Genomic DNA, 23,608 nt, shown 5'->3' on the forward strand with positions numbered 1-23,608 from the left:
CTCTCCTTCTGGGGAGTTATCGGGGCCCCGGAAAACCTCTATAGAAGCTCAAGGGCTGTCCCTCGCCCAGGCTAAAATCAATAGGTGAAAAATTTCCCTTTGCATTGAAAACAAACACTGGACCTTTCCTGGGTGACAGGCCAGGACAGTACTGCAGTCAGACTCAGGGGTTTGATTCCACAGGTGGCATCTTCAAACCTCTCATGGAGACTGGAAATGACCCTGGCACTACCCTTTTTAGTATAAACATCTGCCAACTCACCAAGTGTCCTGGATGGCTCACCAGCCACCCTTGGGGTATTACAGCTGCTCCCCTGATTAAGCTGCCCAATACCACACTATATATATATGGGTGGACCAGAAATCTGGACTTCCTTGGCTCAGTGACAACCAAGCTTTAAAGGAGCTCAGCAAGGAGGAGCCTGTGCATCACTGGTGAAAACATTGCTCCTGTGTAACCCAAATGGGACAAGGAGTGTCCACCTTACCTCTAGTAAGAGAGAAGGTTAACTCTTTGCATCAGTGGAGGGAAGCACGGCCATTTTATTGGACTGACCGACACGAGGACTAGGGACTGGTTTAATGGGGGTGGAGAAGGGGCTTCGATTTGTTCTTTTGTTTGTTCATCCTCATTCTAATCTCCGTTCTTTTCTCCCTTTGCAGAGCTCTTAGCACTCAGCTCCTAACCGCATTTCTCTCTCCATGGCCACCAACTCTCCTTTTAAAATGTGAAACTTCCTGGTCAATTTTAGAGGGAACGGTTGGGGCTCAGAGCAGGTCACCCCAAGATATGCCACAATGGCATATTGGTTCTTTTGAATTAAAGTTACTTAAGAAACAGCTGGTGGCCAAAGAAAACATAAAAAAACACTGACCCTTCTCTTTCCCCCCTAAAAGTGGGAAATAAATCTTGCATGTGAAGGTCCCTTCCCTATACCAGGAGAAGAGAAAGCATCCTTATCACCAGAGTCAGGGAATTCAAGGCTAAGAAAGCTGTATAAACTAACTTTCCTCCTTCATTAGTCTGCTGCCTCAAGTACCAGCCCCTTTGCTCTTATATCTTCACAAATAATTGTTTCCTTGTCTAAAAACGGTATGTAAACAACGTGCTTTGGTCGCTCTGGGGTCCCATTTCTATGAGACCTCTGTGTGTATGAACTAACTTTTTTCTCCTGTTCATCAGTCTTGTGTCAAGTTAATTATCTGACCAGCCAAGAGAACTCGAGAGGGGCAGGGGGTGAATTTCCCCCTCCTCAACACAGGCTCAAGTCAGAGCCCAGATTTCTCGTATCTTCTGTATATTAAAAGACAAAATTGATCAAGTTGCTAACACTTCAGAAAAAAGGGGTTGGGGGAGGGTGGTCACGGAGGAGCACAGATTTCCAGCTTCTCAAGAGAAAACGGGAGATGTGCCGCCCACACCGGGCCCACCGGCAGCGTGGATGGCGGGGCAGGAGCTGATGCGCTGCCTCTTCCTACGGGGCGGAGTGTTTCCCGTTTGGCCACAGTCCCCGCTCCTCCTCCCATTTTAGGTCTGACCTAGGCCGGCCTCAAGTCTGTAACCCCGCTGCCCTGAAACATCCATCTGTTTTTGGAGCAGGGCCTGGAGCCAGGCCCGAGCCGGGTTTCTGCTGGGCTCCTAATGACCACCAGGTGGCGACCAAAGGTCGAGGACTGGCTGGAGGCCAGGTGGTGGGGCCCAAGAAGGGAGGAGGGGGTTCCCTCTTCCGCAGGGCCCAGGCCAGGGCTCCAGGATCTGGTCTTGCGCCACATCCCCCAACCCCCCGACCCCGGGGCGCTGGCTTGTACCTTTCCTCCTTGTATCAGAGTCTCATGGGCCAAAGGATCTGGGGGGTCCAGGTCCAGGAGAGGCGTTTCTCTGACAAAGCCTTGGGCCTTTTCTGACTCCGGGCAGCTTTCTCCTTGGCTTCTTCCTCCCTGAGTTCAGTCTCCATGAAGCCACAGTGCCTGGGCCCGAAACGCACACAGTACTGAGCTGATCTCCCTGCGGGAGGAGGACACCCCTGCCTAAGAGGCCCAGGAAGCAGACCCAGGGGGTTCTTTCTGCTCCTCTGTGTTGCTGGCTCTGGCGTTCTCCACGCCCCCAGCCATACACCCAGGGGTCCCCAAACTGTGGCCTCCAGGCCCAATCCAGCCCTCTGCCTGATTCTGTACATAAGTTACTCTCAACCATTTGCAGAGCCCTTGGCTGTTTTCTTTCACAGTGATGGAATGGAGCGTTTGACACAAAGATTGTTTAGCTCCCACAGCCTCAAATATTTACTCTCCGGCCCTTTACAGCAAAAACCTGCCAGCCCTGGTGTACACCTTGTCTGGGACTGAAGCCACACCACTTGCTCTCTTTGTCACCCTAGGTGTCTTTGTTTCCAGGGTCCTGGAGGTGCCCTCCCTACCACATGTACTGGGAACGGGGCACTTCCTAACCCAGTGGCCAAGAGCTGAGGCTCTGGGGGCTTCCCTGGTGGCGCAGTGCTTAAGAATCCGCCTGTCAATGCAATGGACACGGGTTTGAGCCCTGGCCCGGGAAGGTCCCACATGCTGTGGAGCAACTAAGCCCATGTGCCACAACTACTGAGCCTGCGCTCTAGAGCCCGTGAGCCACAACTACTGAGCCCGCGTGCCACAATTACTGAAGCCTGTGTGCCTAGAACCTGTGCTCCGCCACAAGAGAAGCCACCGCAATGAGAAGCCCGCCCACCGCAACGAAGAGTAGCCCCTGCTCACCGGGACTAGAGAAAGCCCGTGCGCAGCAACGAGGACCCAACGCGGCCAAAAATAAATAAATAAATATATTAAAAAAATAAAAAAGAGCTGAGGCTCTGGACTCTGATTGCCTGGGTGCAAATCCTGAGCCAACGCACAGGCAAGTGAGTTAATTTCCAAGCAGCTGTGTTCTCATGACGATACCCGCCTTCCAGGGCTCTTTGGGCATGAAACGACATGAAACAGACCTGCTAAATATTTCAGCACCTGGAAGCTGGCATCCAGCAGCTTCTCTGCTAGTTAGGGACACTGCAGCTGTGACATCCTCGCCCAAGGTCACAGCTGGGCCCTCCCACCTCCCCAGGCCTGGGAAGCCCGATGCAGTGTGGCCCGCTCTCTGGGGTGGGACCCACAGGAACTTCGTGCTTCCTCTTCCCCTGACTTAGAGCACTTCCCCTCTGCTAGTCACATGGCCTGTTCCTTCTACATACTTGGCTCTCATTTAAATGTCAACCGACCACCCATCCTACAGCTGCCGCCCTTCTCCACCTGGTCACACCACTGTTTCACTTCCTCCATGCATTTTGCACCCAGGGAAGTGATCTTCCCACTTTGTTAACTTGCTGACACCTGGTCTCACCTACGAGGTCCGATCCGTGTCTCTCAAGTTCACCTCTGTAACCTCAGCAGCTGGCATAGGGCAGGGCTTGCGGATTTGCTGGGAGAAGAAATGAATAAACACCGGCCACCTGGACCCATCCCCGAGGCCTCATCTCCTCCCCCTGGGTCCCGGGTCTCCCCCGTGTTCTGGGTTGGCTGCTCTGCCTGCTTCCTCAGCCCACAGCCCACAGCCCAGGGGGTTAGGGTGAGCCGGGGTCTGAGCTGCTCTGGGCCAGGGAGTCTCAACCTCACAACTGGCAATACTCTGGGGCCGGATAAATCCTGGCTGCGGGAGACTTGACCTGTACCTCACAGGACGCTTAGCAGCGTCCACAGCATCTGTTCACTGGATGCCAGTAGCATCCCTCCCGCTGCCCATCACACACGGTTACGACAGCCAGAAATGTCACCGCACGGCCAAGTGTCCCTGGGGGGCAAAATCGCCCGCTTTTGAAAACCCCTGCTCTAGGCTGGCTACTCAGAAAGGAGTGACAGAGACCATCTTGCTGGCAGGCACGTGCACGAGGAAGAATACTGGGCCAGGCGATGGGGCCCAAGTCGCCCAGGTGGCCGTGTGAGCTGACCTTTCCTGTCTGCTGTGAGGAGCCACCCTCGCCTTGCTCCCAGGATGCTGTGAGGGGTGTATCAGACAGGGCTGTGATGTCACACCGTCCTCACAGGAGGGCCTGGGTTGAGCCGAGTCTCGGTTATTTAGGTGCATTTTTCTTTCCTCTAAGAATTAATAGGAAAAAAAAAAAAAAGGCTTAACTGAGTCGCAAGTTCTTGTCTTACTTAAACATTACCCGGTGTGCCACGTGCTGAAGCAAGATGTTAGCTGTGTAATTCAACCAATCATTTTATCCGCTAAAAAAAGATTAGCTTAGTAGTTACTAATCAGCTTGTGAGGAATTATAATGGGGGATCATCGGTTGGGATGCGCCACTTGAGGCAGCAGCCGAGTTGTTTTTATGGAGACACACCTGCTCTGTAACGAAGGTGTCCTCTGCAAAGACAGGAAGAGACCTCAGCCTGTCGCCAGACACCCAGTCTCTAATTAGGCTACAAGGGAATCTGATTCAGCCTGAAAAAGGAAGGGAATTCTGACACAGGCTACAGCAAGGATGCACCTTGAGGACATTATGCCGTGTGAAGTAAGGCAGTCACAAAAGGACAAATGGTGCGTGATTCTGCTCATATGAAGTACCTAGAACAGTCAAATTCAGAGAAAGCAGACGGGTGGTGGCCAGGGGAGGGATGATGGAGAGTTGTTGTTTGATGGGTACTGAGTTTCAGTTTTGCCAGAAAAAGAGAGCTCTGGAGATGGACGGTGATGATGGCTGCACAACGATGTCGATGTACTTAAAAAACGGTTAAGACGGTAAGTGTTAGATAATGCGTATTGTACCACAATGAAAGAAAACAGAACTAAAATCTCCAATGAGGCTTTGGCTCCCATTAGGTCAGGGAGCAAGACATGCTAGCCAGGGGACTGGATCTCACTGACGCCGAGTCCTTCGCACCCAGCAACCTGCCAAGCATCCTCAAAGCCCGGGCGCATCCTTATCTGAACGTTCGGCAGGGAGCGTGCTTCCCAGGGGAGCTGACCCTCAGAACGGGGTCATGACTACCCAGTGTGACAGCTGAGTCTTGCAGCCAGGTCCCCCCTTCCCCTCCTCTGCTTGCTGGTTTTCTAACTTTCTGTCCTTCTTCAGCCCCTGCTGGGGGGAGGGGTGAAGGTTAAGGCAGCTTCTCCAGTTGGGATGGGGGGCTCTTCCTCCTTGCAAAGTACAGTTGACCCTCGAACAACGTGGGGGTTCATCTGTGTATAACTTATAGTCAGAGCCCCGTATCCGTGGTTTCTCTGCACCTGTGGATTCAACCAACCACAGACAGTGGAGAACTGTAGTATTTACTATCAAAGAATATCCATGTGCAAGCGGACCTGTGGAGTTCAAACCCGCATTGTTCGGGGTCAACTGTATAGTCGATTCCCGTCATTCACGGTGGTTCCTGTTCTATAGCGTCACCTTGATGCTGAACTAGCGAGTGTGGAACCAGTGCTCCTGGGGGAAATACGGGGTAAGATTCCTGCGAGCTTCGGGTCACAACACGCTTGTCCACCATCAGTACTGGGCCTTACTGCATGTGTGTCTCTGTTTAAAGACACCCGATTTGGGCTTCCCTGGTGGCGCAGTGGTTAAGAATCTGCCTGTAAGGGACACGGGTTTGAGCTCTGGTCCGGGAAGATCCCACACGCCGCGGAGCAACTAAGCCCGTGCGCCACAACTACTGAGCCCGTGCTCCACGACAAGAGAAGCCATCACACGGCCAGTGATGGGCCCGCGCACCGCAACGAAGAGTAGCCTCCGCTCGCCGCAACTAGAGAAAGCCCGCGCACAGCAACGGAGACCCAATGCAGCCAAAAATAAATACATAAATAAGTAAATAAATTAAAAAAAAATAAAGACACCCGATTTAACGCACGTGTTGATTCACTGACATTGAACTCACGGCAGCAGCACCAAGACTCATGCCTGAACGAAGCTTTCTCACAAACGTGTTCCCCTCCATAAAGCACATCACAGCCGCCCTGGGCTTGGGGACCCGACACAGGATGTCAGCGCCACCTTGGGGCCACTTTACATAGGGAAGTCACCAAAAAAAGGTACGAAATACCGCAAACATGACACTAAATAGACATGAGGGCTGACGGGAGAAGGCAGAGCGCCACCTTGGCCCAACCTCGGCTGGGAGCCTGCACGTTGGTTGACTCGAAATGTTGTGCCACTTTGCAAGTGAACCCGTCCAGTGCCCGGAGTGCAGCTGGAGGGATCCTTTGAAAACACAAATCTGATCCCGGCTCCTCTGCTCAAAACCCTCCGGGGGCTTCTTTCTGGTCTCAGAGGGGCCCCACCACGTGGTCCGGGGCCGTATCCCTCTCTCCTCACTTTCTCTTTCTGGTCCTGCTCTTCTTGGCCCTGGACACGGTCCGCTTATCTTCCTTCTTTATTACTCTCTGCCCCCTGGGACGGGTGGATCGAGAGGGGTGGGATGTGGATCCGTTTGAAGGAACTACTAGGGCTGCCCAGGTGCGGTCCCTCCCCTCCCGTCCTGCGTACTCTTTTTGAAGAGCTTCTTCCGGCGTCCGGACAGGCTGAGCTGCTCATCCCCGCTGTCGCAGACGCAGGCCTCGCCGCCCTGTGCGTAGTACTTGGGCACCAGGTTGGAGACGGCCCTGCCCCCGGGCCGTGCGGGGCCCTTGCACTTGTGCAGTTTCAGCTTCCCCGAGGCGTCCTCCACGCACTGCCACTTCTGCAAGACACACCGGGTCCTCAGCCCTCCGGGCCTGGGCCAACCTGCTCGGCCGCTTCTCCTGACTGGCGGCTGCCCCACCGTTCCCGTCCACCCCGGAGACTTCCCTCTAGCGGCCTTAGCTGGACACGGGCTCAAACGGGCTCTGTGATTGGAACGAGCTGGTCCATCACGGATGGACACCTGTCCACCGTGGGAGGAGCACAGAAATGGTACCCAGGGTGATGCGCTGTGGCCGAGGGTGAGCCCAGTCACAGGGAGGCCCCTCTAAGCGAAGCTCCGGGCCCGCGGGGCACGGCTCGTGTGCAGGGAAGGGCCTTCCTGGAAGGTGCAGCATGAGACGGGCAGTGGCACTGGGGCTGGGGGGATGGGGGAGGGAGGGCAGTTGAGCAGGGCCGTGACTGCATCCGCCGGCAGGGGAATGTCTGGGCTGGGCTGGGGTCCTGGAGGACCTAGAGCTGTAAGTCTGGGGGCCATGGCTCGATGCCTCCGCTGCCAGTCTAGGCCCCCAACCCACCCCCGGCGCTCCTTTCCTTTGGGTTAAGCAGTGCGCTCAGATAATCTGTTCTGAAGATGCCGATACTTGCCCTCTCCCCTTCCTGGGACTACCAGACCCTCAATCTGCAGGGAGAGAGGGGGGATGGGCCAGCAGGGGGATTCGACAACAATCCCAGGGGGACAAAGGGCCCCTTGGTCTCATCGGCTCATTTCTTGTAGCTCAGAACTGAAATCGGAACCGCTTCTGGGATCTGCCCAGATCATCAGCTCCAGGAGGGCAGGGCTTTCTGTCCAGGGCATCTGAGGCTGTTGCTGCCCCAGTGCCTGGAACCGTGCCCGGCTACAGAGGCAGCGCTGAATGCCACTCCAGTGTAACCCAAAGCTCTCGCTCAGTGGCGCAGACAGGTACTTCCCAGACAAGATGCCCTCCAGGGCATGGGGAGGGGTCGGGGGTTGTGAACAAACGCTGGGCGGCCGGGGGCACAGCCACGAGGACAGGTGGCTGCTAATTCTGAGTCTAGTGATAAGACAGAGCTGCCTGGATGCAGCCTGTGAGACCCACCCAGCTCATGCCCTGGCCTTGGCAGCCTTGGTCTATTAATGAGAAATGGAATGGGGAGGCCCTGGCTTTACTTATTCTTACTGGTGAAACAGGCATGCATCTTCAGGCCTGAGCCGCTGTGGACGAGCTCAAAGTCCCAGCTCACAGACCGAGGCAGGGAAGCACCTCCTGTCTGCCCTGTTTGCTCGTCAGCCCTCCCCTCCCCGCAATCTCCGAACCGCGCCTCCTGCTTGGGTCCCTCTTTACAAGGTTCTGCCCCCACCCCTCCCCTCTCCTCTCCAGCGCCCACCTCGGCCTCCTCAGAAAGTTCAGACTCTCCGAAACATCAGTCACAGTTTCTGCTACCTCTAAATACTACTTGGATTATAATTTCCTTAATATTTCTCTTGAAATCAATTCACATTTTTAAAACTTCAACTTATTTACTTAAAAAGGTAATTTCCTATTATTCCTATATAAGTGGAAAACCAGCCACAATGATGCTCTGGGAGAGTGAATACAATGTAAATGGTTATTTAACTTTGTAAATACTGTGCAGAGGTTGGCTATGTCTTTGTTAAAGAGGGATTGGGCATGAGTCACAGCAGCTAAAGACACATGTGCACCCCCAGAAGACTTTGCCTCTAATGTGAGCAGGATTGGAAGAACTTTCTGAGTGTCGCCTGTACCACCTGGTATCACCCTGTGTCTCACACATCGGCAGGGGCGCTGGCCCCACTGGCTCCACTGGTCTGAAGGCCGAGGAGCAGGCCTGCGTCGTGGTTAGCCGGGGTGGCCACTGGGAGGGAAGAAGGGAGGGCAGGGGTACCACCCCCAGCCCCAGGGCACCAGCCGAGCATCCTCACCTGCCCCAGCTGCTCGCACGCGGTCTGGTACTCGGCCCGCTGACACAGGTCTTTCACACGCTGGTACTTGGGCAGGAAGTTCTCCTCCGGGGCATCCACCTTGTCACTGTCCCTCTTGTGGAGCAGTTTGCTGTGGGGCAGAGAGCGGAAGTGGGGCTGGCCGCCCAGCTCTGGAGGAGTGCACGGCCCCGCTCAGCCCTGGTATAGGGTCACCATGGAGGTTGCAGGTCCAGCCGGGCCACATCTTCTGATTGTCAACAGACTTAAGAAATGGGGATTTTCTACAAACAACAAATGCTGGAGAGGGTGTGGAGAAAAGGGAACCCTCTTGCACTGTTGTTGGGAATGTAAATTGATACAGCCACTACGGAGAACAGTATGGAGGTTCCTTAAAAAACTAAAAACAATTACCATACGACCCAGCAATCCCACTACTGGGCATATACCCAGAGAAAACCATAATTCAAAAAGACACGTGCACCCCAACGTTCATTGCAGCACTATTTACAATAGCCAGGTCATGGAAGCAACCTAAATGCCCATCGACAGACGAATGGATAAAGAAGATGTGGTACATATATAAATGGAATATTAGCCATAAAAAGGAACGAAATTGGGTCATTTGTAGAGACGTGGATGGATCTAGAGACTGTCATACAGAACGAAGTAAGTCAGAAAGAGAAAAACAGATATCGTATATTAACGCATATATGTGGAACCTAGAAAAATGGTACAGATGAACCGGTTTGCAGGGCAGAAATTGAGACACAGATGCAGAGAACAAACATATGGACACCAAGGGGGGAAAGCGGCAGGGGTGTGTGTGTGATGAATTGGGAGATTGGGATTGACATGTATACACTGATGTGTATAAAATGGATGACTAATAAGAACCTGCTGTATAAAAAAATAAATAAAATTCAAAAATTCAAAAAAGAAATAAAAGGAAATGGGGATTTAATAAAAATTCTCCCAAATTACATGAGTTGGCAATAAGTTAAAAAGCATGTGAGACATTATACAGACAGGACAAAACGTGTCTGAAGGATACAGGTGGCCTCCAGATGCAAATTCTATGTCAACCATAGGAAAAGCGAACGGGCTTCCTGGTATACAGGAGGCTGTGGACACAAATTCCCAGCCCCTGGTGGAAGGTGTCATAATAGCAATGGGATCCCTCCTGCCCTCGACAGTGAGATCTTTAATATCATGGGTGCAGGTGGGGCTGCCAGGTGCTTCCTGGGACGGGGCAGAAGGGGGTTACCCGGTGCTGCTCAGCTCAGATGTCCTGGGGCAGCTCCTCCAGGCCCTGGCACTCACCCTCTCTCCACCAGGAAGGAGTCCCGCCAGACCCTCATCTTCTTTTTCAAGTGAAACCTGGGGGAAAAAAGCACACTTCCATCTTCTCATCAATGTGTGGGGCTCATGTGTCCCTCTGTCCTCCCAGAGGCAGGGATGGTGCTCAGAGCCAGCCTTGATTCACAATCAGCACAGACCCGGGGGCCAGTTGGGGCGAGCGGAGGATGCTCACACCCCCCAGGGCAGAGCTGTATTTCCCCAGAGACTTGGGTCTGAAGGTACCTGGGGCAGAAATGACCCAGGTCAAAGTTGCTCTAAGTCACACATAGTCGTGTGTGTGTCTCCGTGCCTCCCAGGAAGTCCAACAGTTCCCCAGTGTCAGAAGAGATCGCTTCCTCTTTAGTTCAGCACCAGATGCAACTTGTCCTGACTTCAGGTTAATTACATTGTGTTTTCGCAGGATTTTTTTCTCTTTGATCCTCTGCAGTTGGATTTGTGTAATTTAAGTGTGCATTTCATGTCGTTTCACTCTATCATTTCCATCTCCCAGATGGGGCCTCAGGCTGAGAGAGGAAGCTTCCATCCTGCACCTGACTCCCGGGTGTCCTGGCTCCCAACCCAGTGCCCCCGCCCCCCAAAACATGCCCATTTTGTACTCTTAAAGCTCATAACACCTTCTAGTCAGAGGGAGGAGGCTCAAGAGAGGTGGTTCCTCCTACAGGACAATCGGATGTGGACAGACAGTGCCCATCAGGGCTGGACCCGCTGAGCTGCCGGAGATACAAGCTGGAGGCTGCATCAGTGCTGTGAGGCTAACTCAGTGGGCAGTAGCACTGGTGGCCACTAGATGTCGCTGCTGCCGCAGCAGTGAAAGTGTCCTCCTCCTTTCCTGTCCCCGCCAGACTCAACTCACCTTCCCACCTAGTTTTTGCTCACCATCACTGTTCTTTTTTCTGCCTCCAGCACACCTAGGAATATGTTCCCATCATACCATCCGGCCTTAGAGCATGACGATTAAGAGACTCTAGCTGTAGCCTAGAGGCTGAATGCCCGGAGTTGGGTCCAGACCTGCCAGGAGACCTCTGACAAGTCACTTGACTTCTCTGGATTCAATTTCCAAATTGCTAAGCTGGGATCATAATAATGCCTACCTCACTGCGTTACTGTGAAGATCAAAATGATAAAATCCCCTACGAAGCGTAGCAAAGGCCTGGCATGTAGTACGTGCTTAATTAGTGTTAACTGCTGTGGATATTTTTTCAAGTTTTATACAATTTTAGTGCTGGAGGGTCCTCGACTGGTCACCGTGGCCATATTCCAGCTGGGAAGGTGGACTCTTAGAGGGGGGCTTCCTTCTCTCCCACGGCAGGTTAAGTGGTCAGGATGGGGGGCCCTAGAGCCCCAGCTCCTGACCTTGGAAATACCCCTTCTCAGACCCACACAGCTCGGCCACGAGTTCATACAGTTCGGGATGCCCGGTACCCCAGCACCCACCCCGGCCCCTCACCGATTTGCTGGCCGCTCTGTGTCCAGCAGCTTGAGGATGGATTTCCCGTCCATATCCGAGGGGATGTCCAGTCCTGCGATGTCCAGGATGGTGGGGGCCAGGTCAATGTTGAGGACAATGTGGGGATTCCTGAGGGAGGCATGGAGAGCAGGACTCAGTCACCTGGGCAGTGATGACCCAGCCTCCCTCGGGAGAGGGGCCGCCGGAGGGATGGAGACCGCCAGGGGCTGACGCCCTGAAGTTGGGAAAGCTGCCATTGATCGTGTCACTCTCCTGCACCTCAGCCCTCAAAGCTCCCCTCTGTGCCCCAATTCAGCTAAACCCCACCCCTAACCTGTACCCGCCACACCACCACAGGCCCCAGCTGGCTTCTGCTGGTCTGTTTCTTCTGCCAGGAATGCCCTCCCTGCCCCCACTCTCTGAACAAAGGACACCTTCCTTTAAGACACACCCCAAATCCTGGATCTTCCCCTGGACCCTTCTCTGAACCTCTGAGGCAAACACTGGCCCCCTTGCTATTCCTAGAAGGCCAAGAACATTCTGGCCTCAGGGCCTTTGTCCTTGTGTCCCCTCTGCCCGGAATGTTCTTCTTCCAGACTCCAGTGAGCACTCTCACTCACCACCTTTAGTTCTTCCCTCAACGATTACCAAGTGGCCCCAAGATCCCCATGCTCTGGGGTTCACACCTCCCTGTGATCCCCTCCCCTTGAAGGTGGGCCAAACCGCTGGAACATGGCAAAGGTGATGGGGATGTCAGACCAAGGTGATGTCACGAGACATACGACTCTGTCTTGTTAGCTGTCCCTCCCTCATTTCTTTGTCTCCCCTGGCTGGCTCTGAAGAAGAAAGCTGACGTAAATTCGCCCCTAGCAAGGACGCCTGCTGAGTACTCTGAGAGGCAGGCTGTGTGAGTTCAAGTCCTCTGTTTGCACTTGAACAGCCCCTGGAGTGGGGAAACAGGTCCTTCCCCAGTTGAGCCTCCAGATGAGACAGCAGCCCTGGCTGATGCCTTCATTTCAGCCTAAGCAGAGGACCGACCTAAGCTACGCCTAGACTTCTGACCCACAGAAACTCTGAGATAAAGCACGTGTGTTGCTTTCAGTTGCTAAGTTTCTAGTGATTTGTTACACAGCACAGATTACTGACACAAGGCCCTTCCTGAGGACCCCATTTAGACCTGCACCCCTCCCCGTGCTCGGCCCCTTCTTTGCTCTGTCTTGCTCCTGAAGCCTTGTCACCCTCGCGTTTTACTATGTCTTTTACTCATTTATCTGGTTGGTTGTCTATTGCCCAATTAGAATCTAATGGGAAGGCAGACGTTTTTGTCTGTCTCGTTCACTTCTCTATCTGTATGTGGTACTTTTACACTTAGAGAACACAGTAGGTGCTCAGTAAGTGTTAGTTAAGTGAGTTTTGTTATTTACCGCTGCCACGCGTCTGCCACTTCTCCCGTGTCCTGTTTCTACATGGGGTGTTCCCGACATGGTGGTTAAGTGACTTTCAGGCTGTGCCCGGCACAGGGCCTGCACCGGTTGGATGGATCATGGCCACATGGACACATTCTCCATCAAGGTGGCACAGTGCCCTCCCTGCCCCTGTCTGGTTTCCTGGGGTTGGGGGGCAGGGCCTGGGTCTGAGGGTCTCGGATGTCTTTCACTTCCTCTCTCTCCCTAGCCCAGCACCTTGTGAACACTGGACAGGTAGTCAGGTGTGCTGGTTTCAGGGGAACCACTGACTGAAACCGCCCGTCCTGACCAGGCAGGTAGTAACCATTTGCATGAGTTATCTTACAGCAGGAGGTCCTGGTAAGGAACGCGGAACTGACACGCTACCACCAATCAGAAGAATTCGGGAAAGTTCAAAAGGAGAGAGGAGACGCCAGTCCGTATGTCCTACCAACCTCCCAGAATCCTTCTCGCTAGAATCTATCTTGGTTGAGCGATGTGCGGGCTACCAGGAAGGACCCTGAGTCAGAATGATTGGCCAGAGACAACCCGGAAACTAACCCCATTACCGCAAAACCCCAGACTGTGAGCCACGTGGCAGAGCAGTTCTCCTGGGGTCCCTGGCCCTCCTGCTCTCCCGCTGGGCGCCCCTTCCCAATAAATTCTCTTGCTTTGTCAGCACCTGTGTCTCCTCGGACAATTCCTTTCTGAGTGTTAGACAAGAGCCCACTCTTGGGTTCTGGAAGGGGCCCCCATTCCTGCGACACTGGGGTGGTCATGGGGGTGAGGCTGGGGAAGGTGGGTGAAGCTGCCTGGTGGAGGGGCTTGAAGCTAGCAAGAGGCGTGACCAGACCACTTAATCAGGCAGGAGGAGGGAGCTGGAAAAGTCCGTTGGGTGAGGGGGCGCCAGGGTGAATGTTGGCAACTAGCAGCTGGATTGACCTGAGGTCGTCCACGGGTCCTGCTGCCCCTAGGCTGGGTGGGATGGACAGGACTGCTTTTCCCACGCAGCACCCACACCTTGCTTGGTGGGAAGAGTTTCCAGTTCTGGAGGCACTACCTGGCCCCATTCAGATTCCACCGCCTGATGTACTCAGCCTGGTCACACAAGGTTTTCTATCACCCTGGCTACAGTGAGTGGCTCAGGGATGGACACGTGACCAGTCAGGGCAGTGAGAGTCAGCCTCAGGGCTTCCGTTCAAACCACTTTTAGGCCATTTCCCAAGCTGAATGGCCTAAAAGTCTGGGGTTGTGGTGACCCTGCCATCATGAGAAAAAAGCTGGCCTGAGAATGAAGCCAATTCAGAGGATGCAGGACTGAGAGATGGAAAATGAGAGCTTCCTGTTGTCATTGTGTGACTGCTGGATCCCACCATACCTGAAGCCAGCACTAACCTTGGACTTTCCAGTTACTTTAGTGACTGCATTCCTCACATCTTATTTTATTTGCCTTGTTCATTTTGAGAGTCATTTCCGTTCACAACTCAAAGAGTCCTGGCTGTCAGCCCCAAGTCTGACATTAGCACTCTCTTTCTCTGTGGTTTTGGGTCCTAAGAACCAGATCACAGACTCTGAGGCTGACCAATACAATAAGAGATGCTGGATTATATAGTTCTGTCCACCTTCGTTTTTCGAAAGCAAATAATCCCAGTGACTTTAATGGTCATATATATTCTTACCTAAAAAGGAAAAACATTTACAAATATCAAAGTCCCAGTTTTGAGACGAATTCCAGCTCCTTCCTCCCTGTGCCATGTAACCTCAGGCAACTTAACCTGTGCCTCTGTTTCCTTGCGTTTAAAACAGGGACAATCCTAGCATCCACCTTACAGGGTTGCTGTCACGCGTAAGTGGATTACCTGGATATAAGCGCTTAGACCAAAGCCTGAAGAATCAGCACTGGATCAGCACAGCTATCGCTATAATAGCTATTATTATAGGCGGGGCCCTGAAATCCAGACAGGCAGGGATTTGATGAGGTTGGCAGAGGAACAGTGATGAGGCTGGGCTAGAGCTCACACAGTCTGCTTTCTGGAATTTCCACCAAACATCCCAGGCGGTGGGAACATCTTGGTCCTAAGACGGCGCCGCCAACGCCCTTTCGGGAGGAATTCTGAACAAAGCCGAGTCCGTGCCCGTGTGTGTTCCCGGCTCAGAGGGAAGTCAGACCTGATGCGCACCTGAGCGGTGACTTATCTGCATTTCAAAACACGTCGGAGTTGGTCTCCATAACGTCTGGGCTCACCCGAGGACGCTGCTGCTGTGATTCCTGGCCTTTCTACCTCTCCCTGCCCCAGACACGGCATTTTTGCTGCCAGAACATGTCATTTCAAAGGTTAACCCAAGGGCAATGCTGGCCAAGGGCCCACGTGGCCCTCGAGGAAGGATGGGGGAGGCTGCTTCCCTTAGCGCTGTGGCCAAGCTGGCCCAGCTGATCTCAGTGGATGACGCCGCCCGGGCCGAGATGGCTGGGCTCCTCCCTGACAACCTCCAGACCCAAAGACCGCTCAGGCCAGAGAGAAGTCGAGGTGGCAACCCCATGCATTGGTGGTGACACATACACAGTCCAGGTCCCCGATTCCCCGGCACAGTGCCCACCACGGACGGTCTGTTTTCACAGGTGCTAACAGCTCCCGGCCTCTCCTTCCCCAGTAGAGGGGTGTGCAATCCTCCCCGGGTGGCATCACCACCGTTTCGCTCGGCACCGAGGTCCGCCTGCCTGAATCGTGTGCCGCCCCGGGGAGTGGCACGGGGCTGCCCGCTGAGCTGCCTGCCCATCCGGGTGCCAGTGGAGCCTGGAGGCCTCCCTGGGACTTTGGGGTGCTGGGGAGGGGTGGGTGATGCACTTACAGCGAGCCGGCCTCCACGTTGGGGCCCCTAACGTAGAACGGGACCCGGATGTCGAACTCGTAGGGCATGGACTTCCCTTTCACCAGGCCGAACTGGCCGATGTGGTAGCCGTGGTCGGCGGTGTACACGACATACGTGTTGTCCAGCTCACCTGTCTCCACCAGCATGTTGTAAATCTGAAACGCAGGCGGGGTGGTGAGGACACGCGGAGGGAAGGCGGGCAGTGCGCCCGGCCCACTGTCCCAAAACACGACGCTGTGCTGGGGGCTCAGGCCCCTGTCCCTCCGGCTTCGGGTCTTCGCTCAACTGTCACCTCTCGGCGGGGCCCCTGGGGCTGACCCATGCATCACTGTGGCCTCCCCACCTCCTTTCCCCCTTTACTTGTCTTCCCAGCACTTCTCACCTCCCTCTCTTCTACTTATTCGTGGACTGTGTCCCTGCATCAGAATGTACGCCCCATCAGGGCAGGGACTTCTGTCATTTTATTCCCTGCTGTGTCCCATGTGTGCTGGCACTCGACAAATGCTGTTGGGTGAATGAGTGAATGAGTGAATGAATGAATGGCCTGGGGCAGGAGTCTGTGATCTACAACAGTGCTGCGCGACAGAACTTTCTGCAACGCTGGCGATGTTGACACCTACGGCACCAGCCACACCTGGTTACTCAGCACTTCAAACGCGGCCAGTGCACCTGAGAAACTAAATTTGAAATTTCATTGTATCTTACTGAATTTAAATAGTCATGGATAAAATTTAAGAAATATATCCGTGCAATGGAGTATTATTTAGCAATAATAATAATAAAAAATGAAGCGCTGAACATGCTCCCACCTGGATGAACCTTGAAATCATCATACTGAGTGACCACATGTTGTAGGACTCGTCTTACATGAAATGTCCGGGATCCACAGAGACACAAAGTAGACGAGCAGGTGGCTAAGGCGAAGGGGTGAGGTGAGGGGAGTTTGGGGTAATGGCTAAGGGCTGCGGGGTTTCTCTCTGGGGTGATGGAACTTCTAAAATCGACCGTGATCGTACAACCCTGCAGACATATGAAAACCACTGAAACGTACACTTGAACTGGGTGAGCTGGTGGTATGTGGATCATAGCCCCATAAAGCTGCTAAAAAAACGTCTGCAGCTGCGGGCGGCTCCTACAGTGAACAGAGCAGAGCTGGAATACAAGCTCCCCAGGGCAGGGGTTTCGTCTGGATTGCTCAGAGCTCTTTCCCTGGCCTGGAAGGGCGCCTCTTCCTTCTGCCTCTGTTTCCATTCCTCTCCAGATGATGATGCTTGGAGGGGTGTGGGGGGAGGGGCAGGGAGGCTGCCGGCCTGGCGTGGCTGGGATGCTCGGGGGGAGGGCGGCCTACCGTCTCCATGGAGTCATCCACGGACAGGAGGGTCTGCAGGCGCTTCCGCTGCAGCATGTTGGTGAACTGCATGTGGATGGGCTTCATGGGCCCCGTGTAGCGCATGATCCAGTGCTTGTCGGGGTTGGGGGCATAGTTGTAGCTCGGGGTGCTGGCGGGCAGACAGGCACAGAGGTCAGGTCAGGCCGGGGGTGGGGGGGTGCCTGGGCCCCGCCCCCAGGTCCCCCCACGCCTCAGGGGAGCAGCCTCCCTGCGCTGGGGCTGCAGCTCAGGGTGAAACCGCCCCCACCTGGACGCCAGAGCGTCGGGGGCTCTGCCCCACGTCAGGTCAGCATCTCTCCACATGCGGGGCGTGCACGTGGGAAGACTGGGGGGCACAGCCATAGGTAACCTGGAGCCCCAAAGGGAGAAATGTCCCTCCCATTTAAGCCCGGTCAGCATGCCCCTCACGTGAAGGCTAAAGTCTCAGTCTGTGCTGGGCTCTCCTCAGCACCTCTCTAGAATCTGCTCGCCTCCCTTTTGAAAGGAGGAGAGGGCCTCCTGTGGGCACAGCACCCAACTCTAATTCAATAGCACTGCACTTACTTTTCAGTTACCTTGGGTACATGGCAAATGACAGTTATCGTGGTTAATTAAGGCGTGACTACCGAATTTCCTTTTGCAATAGATTTTGGTTAAAAAAAAGGAAACTGGTTAAAAATTAGGTTCATAATAGGCAAAACTGTGAGGATGGTGCCTGAATGTGTCCATTTGGGACACGCCACGTTCTCTGACTTAGCTGTCACAGCTATTCTTCCCGCGTGGTTTAATTTCCCATTTACAAAAGAGGAAACGGGGTCAGAGGAGTTCCGAGACCTGCCCATGGTCTCACTGAGTGGACGGTGGAGCCACTGGCCTCTGTGACTTGTGCTGTGGGGTCAGCTGTGATGCCTAATGATAAACGAACAAATACATGGTAATCTTTGACCAGCCCCGAACGGGCACTGACCACGCGCTGGCCACACCCGGAAGGGTCTGCCTACATCATCTCATTTAATACTCAGAACAGTCCTAGGAGCTGGTGCTTTCCTTCTCCTTGTGTGAGACATGCGGACACGGAGGCTCCGTGAGGGGACAGACTTGCCAAAGGCAGAGGCTGGGGTTTGAGCTCCAGGAGTGGGAAACCCCACAAGGCTGGGTGTCCCTCGCACTGGGTCTGGTGATCCTTGAGGGCCAGGCTCCCCTCAGGTCTTACCCACCCCCTCCCCAGGCAAAGGTGCAAAGAGAGGAAGTTTCCACTGCTTGAAGACAAAAAGCTTTTCCAGACGGCTCTTCAGCGGGCAAGGGCTGCGGGGCGTGGGGGAGGGTAGGAGGGCCCCAGACTCCCTTCCTTCGTCAGGACCTCAGCCCCTCCCTCCCCGGGGTAGAAGGGAGGACACTGCGGCTTGCGGTGCAGCCTGATAGCTGTGGAGACTGTTGCTATGTAGAGCGGGGGTGAGTCATAAGATTCCTCCTGGACTTCGCTTGAGTTTCTGGCTGGTCTGCCGCCGGCTGGCCTCCTTTGATTATGAGAAACGCCGCTCTCTCCTGTGGGCCGGCTTAGGGCCTGACCCTCGTGTAGAACATCCCAGGAGCAGGGCCACCCCCCCTCGCCGCCCTCCCCCACCGAGGAGCTGGAGGGGTGCTGTTGGGCCAGGGGCTGCACAAAGAGATGCCCTCGGGGCTGTTGGGGGTTTTGGGAAAATTGTTCCCGTGGCCCCAGGGGCCCAATTCAGGATGTAATTTTGAGCAATCATCCCTGAATCTCTTAGATTCTCTCGGGCTGGTGTCTGCCCTTGAGAACAGTGAGGGGTGAGTCTGTCAAGAGTCTGATTTCAGAGGCCGTTTCTCTGGAGACGTCTTTCGAGCAGGATCTGGAGGCCAGCAGGCTGCGGAGCCTGGGGTCCCGCGTGGGGCCGAGGCCGGCTTTCTGGTCCCCTGCTTGAGGCCAGGCTCCCCCTGCTACCCCGGGATGGTGTCACATTTTCACATGAACCCAGATGCCTGCAGAACAGAGTCGAAACCCTCACCTCCACAAGAATCCGAGGAATGTCTGCTCGTTCACAACCGGCCTGAAGCAGAACATCCCCTCTTGGGCTGGGGGCCCTTCCGGCCCCTCCCACCGTGTGTCTGGAGGCCGAGGGGCCGGAGCCCTGGCTCCCAGCCCCACCCCGAGGATGTGAGCTCGGGCCTGGCTCCCAGGCGTGATAAACGGAGCGTCCGTGAACCCGTTCAGATGCCACGCGTCAGAGGAAGCTCTGGGGGCTGTGGGTGCGTGTGCCTATGTGTCTTTTGTCTGTGTGTGTCTCTGTGTATGTTTGTGTGTCTGTGTATGTTTCTGTGCGTGCGTGTCTGTATGCTTGTGTATCTTCATGTTTGTGTGTATCTGTGTTTGCATCTGTGTTTATCTTTATGTGCGTTTGTGTGTGTGTGTATATGTGCTTGTATCTGCGTGTGTTTCTGTGTATGTCTGCATATCTGTGTGTATGTGTATCTGTGTGTCCGTATATGTGCTTGTATGTATATGCCTGTGTTTGTATATGCATTTGTGTCTATATATGTCTGTGTATTTATTTGTATCTTTGTGTGTGTTTGTGTCTGAGTTCTGTGTGTCTGTGTGCATTTGTGTATCTGTGTATATATCTGTATGTATCTGTTTGTATCTTTGCGTATTTGTGTCTGTATCTGTGTGTGTATGTGTTTGTGTGTGTCTGCGTGCATCTGTTTGCATCTTTGTGCGTGTACGGAGCTGGCTGGGGGGTGGATGGGGCCCTGGGCTGGTGCAGTGGGACGACATCGCAACGAGCAGCATTTTTCAGAACCCACAAGCCCAGCCCGAGAACATGGCGCAAGGCTTGATGGGGTTAGAGTCTCTGACAGGAGTCTCGTGATAGAAAGATCTGGAACTCGGTCCCCTCCTCAGCTCTCCTGACTGTCATAATTAAACATCCCAGCTGCAGAACTTTCTGGTTTTGGGTTTTGTTTTGAAAATGATTATACCCCAGAGATAAGAGAGCCTTTCACACATAGCCCTAATAAGGCACAGGGGGTGCTCTGGGTAAGTAATGGCAGCAGGCGTTGCTCATGTTCAATTTCTATAATTTTCATTTCAAAGGGAAAATCAATGAGCAGGCAATGTCAAACCGTCTCCTCATGAAACTCCAGGGCTGCTGGGGGGCAGGGTGCCGGCGCCCCTTTTAGAGGAGACACTGAAGAAGCAAAGTGTGCCTTCCCCCACTCCGCGGCTCCTCCCTTCGGGGGACTGAGCTGGCCACACGCCCCCTCCCTCAAAGGTGGGCTGTGGGTGAGGGTGGGAGGCTGGCATCTCAGGCAGGAGGAGAGGGCTGGGGTGGGGGCAGCCATGGCAGATGTGCAGAGAGGCAGTGCTGCCGTCTGTGGAGTGAGAGGGGTGCTGCAGTCCCTGGAATGCAGTTCTCCACCATCTGTCAAATCCTGCTCCCCAAAGACCAGGGGATCAGCAGGTTAACACACTGCCTCATCCTCTCGGAGCCACTCTGGGCTCTGTCAGAAAGTAATCACGGCGAGGGGGTTGAGGAGGGCAGTGCATTCTGATTGCAATGAAAATTAAACACCCGGAATATTCAGGCGGACTCCAAATCACCCAGTCCTTGTCGCCCCAATGTCACAGCAAGGGCTGCTGAGTATCGCTGCTAAGCAGGAGGTGGTCTGAGGCAGAGAAAAGCAGAAGAACTTTCCAGAAGGATTTACTAGCCAGCTGGAGGGAGGAGGACTGGAGGGGTGGGCAGAGAGATGGGAGGCAGGAATGGGCGCCGGATTTGAATTCAAGCTCTGCCATTTACCAGCTGGGTGACCTTAGGGGAGTTACCTCACCTCTCTGTGCCTCGGTTTTCCCGTTGGTAAAATGGGAATACCAAGTGTGACAAGCAGCCTCCAAGAGAGCCCTCAATAGCCCCCACTTCCTGGTAATCACACACCTGTACTCCCTCCCATACTGTAGGAGCACTGGTCTGGGCAACCAATAGAATGTGGGAGAGATGGTGTGTCACTTTGAGATTAGGTTATAAAAGACTGCATCAGCCCGATGGTGAGATCTGCTGGTTGAGGGGCAGCCGTGTGAGTGAGCCCCAGGCAAGCCTCAGATGGCGGCAGCCCCAGCTGACACCTTTTTCACAACCTCGGGAGACCCTGAGCTAGAACCTTCCAGATAGGCCACTCCCAGACTCCTGACTCACAGACACTGCGCGGTGATATGCGTTGGTGTTTTAAGTTGCTCAATTTCGGGGTAACTTGTTATGCAGCAATAGATAACTGATACACCAAGGGTCACTGGGAATATTCAGGGATTCACTGCAACGTACAGGGCTTAGCACAGAGCCTGCCATGGAATCAACAGCTTATAAAGGCTGTGAATATATTAGTAGTCTGACGAAGCTATGGACCCTTTCTCAAAAGTGTTTTAAAATGTGCAAAATAAAATACACAGATTGCAAAGGAAAACTACTATACGGGTATACACCTGAAATGCTGTTCTACCCACAGACCTCTCGGTGGGAGGATGTGGGTCCCAAGTTAAAAACTCTTGTTGCCTGCTTTGCGTTGTTATTACTGGATCTGTATCCCAGTTTCCTCAGAGATCAGCTGTGTGTCCCTGGCTTCTTTAAACCGGGAGGGTTAGAGACAAGAGGCAGCCTCGTCTCTGTCATTACATCACTGTGACGGAGCCGGACCCTCCCACCTTCGTGCCACCCAGCAGCTCTGGAGGCAGCGCCCCGAAGCTTACATGTGCTGAGACGCGTTGGGGAAGAGGCTTGAGTACTGGGGGGCCGAGTCCTCGGGGCCGTGAGGGGCTGCGTGGCTGATGACCATGAGAACGGGCCTGTGCGGGTACATCTTCTTGGATGTACGGAAGAAGCTCACGCTGTCGTTGGTGATCAGGTCTGTCAGGTAGTCCTGGGGGGTGGGGAGAGACAGGAGAAGGTGTGAGGAGCTGGGCATCCGTGCTGAGTGCCTGCCACGTGCCAGGCGCCGTGCCGGGCATCGGGGACACAGCAGTGACCAAAATAGACAATCCCTCGCAGAGCCGACGGTCTAGGGGCAAACAGACAATAAATAAGCAAGTAAAACAGGGAATGTCAAATGATGTTATGCACAACAGAAAAAAGAAGCAGAGAAGGGGTTAGGGAGGACGGGAGAGGAATTACAATTTGTCACTCATCCGTGATAGATCTTAAAATAATAATAGCTAACACTATTGAGTTCTTATGGCGCTCCAGGAATTGTTCTGTGTTTACATGTATTAGCTTGTTTAATTCTTATATAGCCCTAGAATGTAGGTGTGATGATAAACCCTGTTTTCCAGAACAGGAAATGAAGACCCGGAGAGGTTAAGTGAATTGCCTAATGTCACACAGCTGATAAATGTTGCAGCCAGGCCTCCTGAGTGCTGGTCCCTAAGCCTGACATCTCTTCAAGGCTCCAGGGATACCATCATGCAGGGTGGATACATCCCTGCAGTCCTGGAGGGTCCGTACTGGGGGCGGGAGCAGACAAACATATAAACGAAGAGCCAAGATAGTGACGACGTGTGACAGAAGAAGGAAATTAGACAAAATGTGACAAAGAGTAACTGGGAGCTGGAGTGGGAGGAATACTTTAGCTGGGGCAATCAGGGAGGGCCTCTCTGAGGAGGTGACATTTGAGCTGAGACCTGAGTGATGAGGAGCTGGGCATGAGGGCTTCAAGAGATTAAAGCTCATGACACGGTGCCCTGCATGCAGCCAGCTCTCGGCAGGAGTCAGTGAACATTACGCCGTCTTGGGGGCGGGGCAGATTTTCTGCACGTCCATGACTCTCCTATCTTTCCTGGTCCTCCTCAGAGCCACTCCTACGCTAAGCCTTTGCTGGTCCCCTCTGTCTGCATTAGGGCGTCTACGATGACATCTGACACTGGTGCCTGCAGCCCCATCCACCCATGTGGACTGGAGGGGACCACACCATCCTGACTCTGGGGGTGGGCATGAGCCTGGGTTGGGCCAGTGAGAAGCAGCCCTTGGTCCCAGTACGTGAGCTGAGTCCTGGCTCAGAGGGAGGGCCGAGGGGGCCGGGGCCTGGGCCAGGGCGGTGGTGGCACTGTCCAGTGACGGCTGGGAGCAGACCCCCCCAGACAGGTCATGTCCACTGACTGGATGTGTGGGGTGCATGGAAGGGGGCAGTCAGGCCCCACCCTCGTCCTTGCTTTCTGGTTTAGGTGAAGGGTGCAGAGACGGGGGTCCAGGAGAATGTTGGGGCGAGGGTGGAAATGCAGAGTTCAGCCTTGAACAGGTTGAGTCTGGGGTGCCTGGGATCAGTCAGAAATTCAGAGTTATTCACAGAAAGGGGGAGACAGGTGGGAGGATGATGCAGGTCAAAAGGTGAACTTTCTAGAAGCTGGAGACTGGCCGATAGACCATGAGGAAGTCACCCCCTGCCTCCCTTTGGCTCTGGGCCAGGCGCACTCCACCTCCCAGGTGAGGCGGGCACACCTGGGTATTCGGGAGC

The 23,608-nt window shown here is 54.1% G+C and overlaps 1 protein-coding gene across 3 annotated transcripts in view; it reads right to left on the minus strand.

Moving 5' to 3' along the window:
- The window catches only part of SULF2 (sulfatase 2), a gene marked incomplete at both ends in the record, with an annotated part of 112,669 nt that overhangs the window by 14,452 nt on the left and 74,609 nt on the right, over nucleotides 1-23,608 (minus strand). For all 3 annotated transcript variants that reach the window (XM_082856781.1, XM_082856782.1, XM_082856783.1), the window contains 7 exons: nucleotides 6,504-6,696; nucleotides 8,602-8,731; nucleotides 9,922-9,978; nucleotides 11,408-11,536; nucleotides 15,703-15,878; nucleotides 17,072-17,222; nucleotides 21,852-22,021. In XM_082856781.1, the coding sequence (XP_082712907.1) occupies nucleotides 6,504-6,696; nucleotides 8,602-8,731; nucleotides 9,922-9,978; nucleotides 11,408-11,536; nucleotides 15,703-15,878; nucleotides 17,072-17,222; nucleotides 21,852-22,021 (1,006 nt within the window). The remainder of the gene's footprint in view (nucleotides 1-6,503; nucleotides 6,697-8,601; nucleotides 8,732-9,921; nucleotides 9,979-11,407; nucleotides 11,537-15,702; nucleotides 15,879-17,071; nucleotides 17,223-21,851; nucleotides 22,022-23,608) is intronic.

This window comes from Leucopleurus acutus (assembly GCF_964270905.1).
Source record: "Leucopleurus acutus genome assembly, chromosome: 16".
NCBI classification, from domain to species: domain Eukaryota; kingdom Metazoa; phylum Chordata; class Mammalia; order Artiodactyla; family Delphinidae; genus Leucopleurus; species Leucopleurus acutus.